Source organism: Hyposmocoma kahamanoa, unplaced genomic scaffold, assembly GCF_003589595.1.
Source record: "Hyposmocoma kahamanoa isolate Upper Pololo Valley unplaced genomic scaffold, ASM358959v1 174291, whole genome shotgun sequence".
NCBI classification, from domain to species: Eukaryota; Metazoa; Arthropoda; class Insecta; order Lepidoptera; family Cosmopterigidae; genus Hyposmocoma; species Hyposmocoma kahamanoa.
In genome coordinates, this window is record NW_020653682.1 from 1 (window position 1) to 9,748 (window position 9,748).

At 35.6% G+C, this 9,748-nt stretch overlaps 1 protein-coding gene across 1 annotated transcript; it reads right to left on the reverse strand.

Moving 5' to 3' along the window:
• Positions 1 to 1,885: 1,885 nt before the first annotated feature.
• Positions 1,886 to 9,446, reverse strand: LOC113225790 (D-beta-hydroxybutyrate dehydrogenase, mitochondrial-like). The gene is made up of 6 exons (XM_026458194.1): positions 9,212 to 9,446; positions 4,729 to 4,981; positions 4,466 to 4,623; positions 3,913 to 4,084; positions 2,581 to 2,730; positions 1,886 to 2,342 (listed from the first exon to the last, which is right to left on the reverse strand). The coding sequence occupies exons 2-6, from the start codon at positions 4,970 to 4,972 to the stop codon at positions 2,149 to 2,151; spliced, it is 918 nt and encodes a 305-aa protein (XP_026313979.1). The 5' UTR covers positions 4,973 to 4,981; positions 9,212 to 9,446; the 3' UTR covers positions 1,886 to 2,148.
• Positions 9,447 to 9,748: the final 302 nt, after the last annotated feature.

Sequence of the window (9,748 nt, forward strand, 5' to 3'; positions counted from 1 at the left end):
GTTAAATAAGTGTTGTACATATGCATTAAATGAATTTACAGAATCGTTCACGTTTTCGCACATGAGACGCTCTCATGCCACGGCCTGTACATCACGATTGAAACAGTCTAAATCTATGTCTCTGATCGGCCTGAACGTAATACTTTTGGGTAATGGTTTCGATTTCTTGACATGTAAATCACATGTTATAAAAGCATGGTGGCTAAGGTTGGCCACATAATCGACAATTACGTTAGATATTTTCAGACTACTACAGACCAAATCTATAAGTGTCCCTGAGTGTTCAGTGAAATGTGTAGCCTGGGTAACATACTGCTGGAGATCCATGTACTGAAGGAATTCAAAAACTTTTTTGTAAGTACGATTAGATCCACCTTAAAATCTCCCAAGAGGATGACATTATCAGATGACGAAAATGAATTTATGGACTCTGTCAATGCGTCAATAAACATATCCAAACCGACCCACTGTGGGCGATATGCGGTACCAATTGCTAGTTTTTGGCCATTAACTGTAAACTCGAGCCACATTTGTTCAACAGGTGGTGTATGGGGATGGTGTATCGGCCTTGCACATATTCCGCGTGGAAGATAAAACCCTACCCCTCCACCACGCGAGAAACGCCATTTGGGTCGTAGTATATGGCGCAGGCGGTAACCACGAGGAGAGGGCACGAGTGCATCCTCCCCTCCTCTCAACCAGGTTTCATTAATTGCCAGAATATCTACTGCGTGCCGCTCCAGTGCCACCAAAAATTCATCATGCCTCGTGTGCAGAGAACCGGCATTCAATAATCCTAACGATACGTGTTTGGCCTTAATAAATTGTATAACGAATGAAAAAAGAATCTGGATGTACTTGCAATTCAACAAATATCTTTTAAGTAATGTTAAATGACGCTTGTCAGTAATGGATAATATTCCTAAAATAGATAACATAAAATAATTTGAATTGATATTTTTATAGCTAGTACAATTTGAAGATAGAGTATTGGAAATCAAAAAATTTAATTCTGCTAGACAAAGAACATTAAGCAATCGAACAATTAGACTAATCAAAGTAAGCAATAAATAACACAACACACAATACATCACAAATAAGCAAGCCTAAAAGTATAATACCAGCTTGATTATGATAATTACTTATCCTCTTAAAATTTAAAACAAATATAATCTTTAAACCGTAACAAAAACCGTAACAAAAAATATGTATAAAAATATGTGTGCAACCAGAAGTCAAAGCACAGGAATAGTACAGAGCAATTATCACTAATATAATAATCTAGTTCCATGATGAAATTACCTCTCCGCAACAGAGAACGAGAAAGGAGAATGCAGAGACAAAGCTTACAATGACAATGTACACACTCAGATGGGGATGCCAACGCGAGAGGCTCCAAAAACCTTGTCTATATCGCTGTCCGTGTGAATCCGGTGACGTTCCTTTCCATGCTCCCTCCGAGCGAAGACTCTACCGCCGCGTGTCCATACGTACGTCCAATTCATTCGACTTGCCACTTCCCGCGCCCTCTGGAATAACTGGCGATTATATCTAGTAAGGCGCTCATTGACGAAAAAGATACTCGTAGCGCCGGGCAAGCCCATGTCCTCAGTGGAGAGGTGACGACGAACCCTTGCAGCTTCGAGAAGCGCGTCCCGTGTTTGTCTACGAGCCAATCGCACTAGTATTCGCGGCCTCGGCGCTTTCTCGTCTGCCAGGAACCCTCTACCCTCGGTAGTGGTCCCAATTAAATTTTAAGAAAATATTCCATCTCTAAAGATCGCAAACTAGGGGATGAAACCGTTTTCATGCACTTTCCGGTAATCGATTTCAATAAAACTTGGCAAATAGATGTAATTCTACATTCCACGAACTTTTGAAGTTGGTTTTTTTAGTAGGTACTCTGTACTGAGATTGCTTATTTTGTATACTCAATTTTTATTAATGATTTATTACATCCTTATTTTAACAGATATACATAACTAATAGAACTTTCACATTCATGGCGATACAAAATACAGGGAAAATTAATGAAGGCAGTGAAGCAACCTCCAATATTTTTGATTAAGTAAAACACCTGACATAAACTTTCAATTTCCAGGAATATTGAGTATCTCTCTATTTCTGAATTGATCCTTTTAATATTACTTATTGCTTTTTTGGAAAACTAAGAAATTTGTTAATTAACCACTGTTGAAAACTTTCAGGCATTGGGATCTTTAACAAGTTGTAATAAAGATTATATCTCCCTGACTCAACTTTATACAGTTCCTTTGGATTTTCATCCAATAAAGCTTTCATATAGGTTTCTATTATACTTTCATCTTTTAAGGAGTCGTAGCAGGTGGCTTTGTGACTAACAGTAATCTGCTCAGCTTGAATATTGCGCGCATGACCTGTGAAACTCTAAAATGATCGGGTTATCTAAAGCTTGTAACCCGGGTTATCGGGTCACAGGGTCTGGTCGAATCATTTTGATTCTATCGATCACGATCGACACACGTCTAATAGGTATCCGATAATGTCATTGTAAACATCATTTTGAGCAGATAATTGATTAATTAGTATGTTTTTTCTTGCTGGTGTTTTGTGAAACCAATGCTAAGTAGTCTGTAAGCGTTTTTAATCTTTTTCCATAAAACTTTTTTTGCTCTTCATCAAGGTTCTCTAGCATTGCTAAACTTTGTTGTTTTTGAGAGCTGAGCAGATTACTGTTAGTCACAAAGCCACCTGCAAGAAAAAACATACTAATTAATCAATTATCTGCTCAAAATGATGTTTACAATGACATTATCGGATACCTATTAGACGTGTGTCGATCGTGATCGATAGAATCAAAATGATTCGACCAGACCCTGTGACCCGATAACCCGGGTTACAAGCTTTAGATAACCCGATCATTTTAGAGTTTCACAGGTCATGCGCGCAATATTCAACTTTATCGGTATAATTTCAGAGATTATTCAATAATTCACATAACACTCATTTTGGAACTGACAATATTATTACTCATATCGAGTTCTTAGGTTTTCGCGATTGTTACACATAGTGATCACGGTTGACTCAACCGTGACTATGGGACCTGCAAAGGGCCCCAAACGTCGGTTTAATTGAAAAAACAAATATAAGCGATTTAAATCCGAAAAAATAGTTTCATTTCCAATATTATTATTCGATAGAATCTTCGTTCGATCGAATCAAAAAGTCAAGCAATTTATTTTATATATAATTTAATTTATATTAACGAGTTAACGGATCAACGGTTGAATGAGTCTCTCAATCATTCATCCTAATTGTTCCGTGACGTAGTGTCCATTACATGGTTATTTTGTAGGTTTAATCTGTTTTTCGGTATGTTGTGATTATTTATGAGTGCACTAGTTGATATTAAAATATTAATGAATTAGTAATTTTGAATGCTCATAAGTTTTTTGTTATGTATTTTTACTTTGTAGGTGTTACTTTTCTTAGAAAGAAATTTTAGTGTCGTAAGTTTATCAATGATGCATTTAACTTTAAACACATTACTCGTCAGCAGGAAAGAATAAAAGCTAATTGTATAATTTGACACTTTTAAATTCCATAATATGGAAGTATCGTGAGTGATCAGAGTGATCCGCTAAAAGATCGAACATATCGCACTACTGTTACAATAGTGTTGTAACTCAAAATAATATGATGAAAAACAATAAAATTAAAAGATATCTATTTAACTCAAAATGAGTCAATATTTTTGATAGTTAGGTCTGGCAAAACAATTCTTATTCAAAAACATTAAAATATTGTTTCCCTGTTATTTTTAAATATATTTGACTAGTAGGAAATTGTTTAGCTGCGTGTTATATATACACTGTAAAACTATATATTAGTAGCAATAGAGTGCATTTCGAACTAATGCATATGAATACGTACCCGGTACAAAAGCGACAGCAGTCAACCCATGATGATAATGTTCAAGCCGTAATGCCTTAGTCCAAGCCAGAACAGCAGCCTTGCTCGCGCTATAGGGCCCAAAGCCAGGTAACGGTTGCAGGCCACAGTGGCTTGCTATGTTTATTATTCGAGGACGCAATTTATCTTGCTTCTGTGAAAATATTCGTATATATATCAAACTTTATAATATCTGATCTTAGTAGATGATTGCTCGATGATGCACGGTTTTCATAAGGATTTTTTAACGCATACATTCATAGCCCCGCACTAGGGAATCCTGAGTCGTGGGTGCCATGAACACACACGTAGATAACCACAAATTACACCCAAATTCACGAGATAAATAAATGTAGGCCTTAAAAATATTTCACCCAACCAGGAACCTCTGCGTGGTAGACCAGCATGGTAACCGTTCGGCCACAGAGGCAGTTGGTAAGTATTTATCGTTGGAGAAAAGATGCTTTTTTAGGTACCTACCTCGTTATTAAAGAGGTTGCCTAATATAATATGGAGGAGTAAGTTAGTTACTTACATCGATAGCAATTCTTCTAAGCTCTGGCAGAAATGCGGAGGCTACTCTCATGGCTCCTAGTAGGTTCACGTTTATCGTGTTTTCAATTATCGATTGAGTTTGCCATTCGTAGTCGCCTATAGTCATTATCCCAGCATTATTGACTACAGCATGAAGTTCTGAAACGTGAAAGTACCTATTTATTATGTAAACTTCTAAATAACGAGTGGCCATTCTTACTTCAAAAATAAATAATCAGGCTATTGTAGACGCCTAATACTTACTGTACCCAGGGTTATCCTTCACCAGAGTATCAATATAGTCCTTAAATTCTGTAACACTTTCGGGTTTAGTGACATCCAGTCCATGCGTATGAGCACTCAAACCATTTAGCGCTTTTGCTGCGCGGGACTCTGTTCCTCCATACATACCAGCTACTGTAACTAAACCTTCACGGGCTGATCGTGCAGCAACGGCCCAGCCTAGGCCGCTATCGCAACCAGTTATAACAACCACCCTTCTTAACATTTTATCCGTCTGAAATAAATTTTAGGGAATGTTTAGTTTAAAGTTAAGTGCTTTTTAATTTCGATGCCCTTACCGTTATAAGATATTTGTGCGCAATATTTATTACTTATTACTTATAGGTACATATATACTCCCATCATATTGATTATGGCAACCAAGTGGATACTGTGTATACAGATTTCAGTAGCGCGTTTGACAAAGTTAATCATTGTCTACTTATGCGAAAACTTGAAGCTTTTGGCTTAAACTGATGTCTGTTGGAATGGCTTCTTTTTTTATTTTTATTTATTTAATTTCCTTAACAATATTCTTTGTGTTGGAAAAAAGAAAATACAATTACAATTAAAATCTAACATCATATCCAAATAACCAAACGAAAATAAATTAATATATTAACTAGTCATTAGTACAAAATAATTATAATAATACAATAACAATAACGATGTCAAATTAAATGTCATCGGCATGGTTCAATACAAATTAAATGCAAAATAATAACAATAATACAATAATGTCAAATAATAATAATCAATAACAATGTCAAATTATGAATCCTTATCTTCGTTAAATACAATTTAATTTAATGTCACAACAAATTCATCAATACAATAAAATGATTTTTCCAATAAGAAACGTTTCAAACGCTTTTTGAAAGATACGTGATCTTGTACCATTTTAAGTTCACTAGGGAGACTATTATATATTTTTGTTGTTTGGTATCTAGGGCTATGCTTTATAATATTTAACTTTGGAGCTATTACACCACGTCTATCCTTTCTCCTAGTAACAAGCCTGTCTGACTCGATCTCCTTGTTAAATTCAGACGAACATTCAGTCACGCCTGTTAACAACTCCAAAATATAGAGACAAGGAACTGTTAATATAGATAGCTGTCTAAAATAAGGTCTACACGACTCCCAATGTGGAATTCTAGCTATGGTTCTTATTGCTCTTTTCTGAAGAGTGAAGGCTTTCTTTACATTATAGTCATAGCTGTTACCCCAAAACCTGATGCTATATCTTAAATGCGACTCGACTATAGCATGATAAACCATTTTTAAGTCGGCGACAGAGGCTTCATCCCGCAAGGATCGAAGAGCATAGCAAGCTGAACTTATTTTATTTTCTAATTTACTAAGTTCAGGCTGCCAATTTAAATAAGAGTCAATGTAAATTCCCAAAAACTTTACAGATTCTACCAATGGTATAATTTTATTTGTCATCATAATGTCCATATGGTCGTGGTTTCTAGCAGTTGTTCGGAACAATAATACGTTTGTTTTACTCGTGTTAATGACAAGATTGTTATTTTTGAACCAAAAATCGAATGTTGAAAGGACCTCATTAGTTTTGAGCTCAAGGCTTACTAAATTTTCAGCTGTTATGACAGCGTTGGTATCGTCTGCAAAAACTACTAATTTTACATTTGAGAACTTGTCTTCAATAAATTTAATTAGGTCATTGGTAAAAATAATAAATAGAATTGGACCCGAAATAGAGCCCTGTGGTACGCGACTTTTAATTTTAATTGCCCTTGATTTGCACTGCACTAACTCCTCAGACTCAACACTATTGACCTCCACAAACTGGTATCTGTTATTAAGATAAGACTGAAACAGTTGCAATGTTTTACCCCGTACACCATATAGTTCTAATTTTTTCGCCAGAGCTACGTGATCTATTGTATCGAAAGCGGAACTCAGATCAAGAAAAAGACCAGAAACTTTCTTTTTCTCGTTTAGGGATACTATAATGTCATCAATAAGTGTGTGCACTGCGTCCTTCGTACCTCTATTTCTTTGATAACCGAATTGTCTTACGTTTAAAATATTATTCCTTTCAAGATGATTCAGTAAACGAACCTTCATGAGCTTCTCAAGGATCTTCGCTAAAACTGGTAACAAAGATATAGGTCTGTAGTTCATTGGATCTGTTCGTTTGCCTTTTTTATATATAGGAACAATCTTTGCTATTTTCAGTTGTTCTGGGAAAACTCCCTGATTATAGCATTCATTGTAAAACATAGACAGTGGTTCTGCCAGGATGTCTACATTATCTTGAATTACTGTAATGGGCATTTCATCATAACCAGATGATTTTTTTCTCTCCATCTTCCTGAGAATCTTTCGTATCTCAAACGGAGTAATTGGAGTCCAACTCATGTCTTTGTTAATAATTTCTATATTACTGGCAATTCATTCATTCATATTTATCGGAAAGATATCAGTCTATCGTCATAAGAGGTTTTGAGTTTAATGCATATCTCACACAATCGGATGTATCGCTGGGTTCTAATCGGGGACCACTACTTTTCATTTCATATATAAATGATATCGTCCCTTGTGTACAGCACTGCAGGTATGCTCTCTTTGCCGATGATTTAAAAATTTATAAAAGGGTGGAATCCTTGGACATAGCATCGAACCAGGAAGACTTGGACAGGATTGAAATGTGGTCTAGGTCTGACGGAATGTGTTCATTCGAAAGTGTTCATACGTTCGCTATTCTAGGAAGGTAAATTCTATTCCCACGAAATACTAAGTCAGTGATCAACTTTGAGAAGAATTATGTGAAGTATAAGATTTGTGTATCATCATTGATAGTAAACTGAAATTTACACCACATTTCAACTATGTTACTAAGAAGGCAGCTTAAATGTTAGGTTTTGTCAAAAGAAATTCACGATCGTTTGGTAGCAAAACCAAAATAATTTTATTTAATACACTGGTTCGCGGTCAACTTCAATATTCTTCTGTAGTTTGGAACTCCGGGTATACGGTGCACTCTCAACACTTAGAGACTGTACAACGAATTTTCACAAGACACCTCGCCTTTCTTTCGCGGGATATTTCCCTTATATAGGTGTCCGTATGACCAGCGTCTGGGGTTTTCTAAGCAGTGCGAGATTGCCGTAGGTTGCATGATGCACTATTTTTAGACAAATGTGTCAACGGTACCTTAAAGTGCGAGGAGTTGCTTCCTCGTATTTCACTTTCGGTTCCTTATAACTTACCCCGGAAGCCCATCACTCGGTTGTTCCATCCACCGCTTTGAACCAATGTTGTCAAAGATGCCCCTGTGTCTCATGTTTGCTGCACTTGTAATGAACTCAACGCTGTACCTAATCTGGACATATTTTTTGATTCCTTTGCAAACTACAAATTTGTCATATTAAAATACATATCTGCGACCGTACACGATTAATTGTGTGATTGTTATTCTTTTAATTATTTATTTTGGTTATGATGATTTAAATTAAATTTAATTGAATTTCTTTTTTTTTACTTTCAATATTCATTATACTCGTACTTTAATTGCCATGTAGGTGTAGTCATTGAATGTTGTATACATCTGTAATTGGCCTGTGCACCGGAGTTTGTTCTCTTTAGTTTTAAATTGTTTGAATGTATTAATTAATACACATGCTGTTGATGTGCATTATGAAAATAAATTAATAAAGAAATAGTTAGTTTGTCGTATGCAGCTAATTCTCACACAGGAAATACTGAGTAAGATGAATGAAATGTTTGAATGACATGTGAAATGAATGAAATGTTTTATTTGTTCATTTTACATGGCATAATTCAGGGGCTGATGTTTCTTTTTAGGATTGATAGGGCTTGTGTCAGGAAACGCCGCTCTTCTTTAAAATTAATAGGCATACATTGCTCTTATATTATTTACACATTATGAAAGAAACTACTTTAATTTCTAAACTGATATAGATAGTAAGTTATGATTAAAGATCAAAGCGCTTGTATACCTAATTTGCGCATGTAGGTCAAGCTTTTACCGCATGTTGTTAACAACCTATGTGTGTATCAGCAAGGGGAGATTATAATTCAAGTTTACACTAGAAATGTCCTTCGAACGTAAAATCGCCGGTGGCGATGGTTTTTCGACCTGAGACGGGTGATGGGGCAGAAAAATACTTACTTTAGCAATGTTTGTAAAAAAACAATTCACATAAAAATAAACGCTGTTAATTTAAATCTAGCATGAATAGGATGTATGTACATAGAAACACAGTAATTAACTAATTTTCTCCACGCGGATTTTACGCCGATCAAATTCATCGACAGCGTAGAAAAATCGTAAGTAGACGCGGCGTGGCGTGGTGTGGCCTGGCGACATGTCTAGACGACTTTATTAGGTCATGTATTGGTAGTTATATAAGAAGTAGGTAAAGATTGAGAGAGAGGAGAGGTTCTTCTGTAAACTTTCTATGTATGTACTTACTTGATTTGGTAGTATTGTACTTTGCAGATATTGTTGAATTTACACTAAAATGTATTATTTAAAATGTTGCAGACAAGATTATTGCTAGAGCGATACCGAGCGAATGAGACCCGTTGCATATCAAACAGGTTTCGGATTTCGTTGCATATTTACAATGAATTTCATTATACGTGTTTGTTTGATAAGGTATTTTTCTGTTGTTTTTACTGCAACATCTAATAAACAACTGTCTTGTGGACTGTTCCAACAGGATAAGAAAGCTTTTACATTTATTGTAATGATGAATGATGGCAATCGATCTTTTTAAACTTTTTTACTCACCATTTAGACCTGTATATTAAGCATACGTACCTACTCTACAAGCGTCAACCCGCTTTTTTTAGTTTAGAGCGGAGAATGTACAGTACAAGCGCAATATTATTATATTTCTTATCGCCAATGTATGTAATCCGCTAGTCTATTCAATACTTCGATATTCTATACAATGCCTAAAACAGTCAGTCAATGTATGAAATGATCTGATGACGATGATGATAT

What these genes read in the sequence shown, in the direction of transcription:
- LOC113225790 (XM_026458194.1), bottom strand. Translation starts at nt 4,972, where the DNA reads ATGTTAAGAAGGGTGGTTGTTATAACTGGTTGCGATAGCGGCCTAGGC. An exon ending in TTAGAAGAATTGCTATCGAT is followed by an intron (nt 4,085 to 4,465) that starts GTAAGTAACTAA and finishes ATATTTTCACAG; the next exon opens with AAGCAAGATAAATTGCGTCC. An exon ending in TGCTGTCGCTTTTGTACCGG is followed by an intron (nt 2,731 to 3,912) that starts GTACGTATTCAT and finishes TTTTTCTTGCAG; the next exon opens with GTGGCTTTGTGACTAACAGT.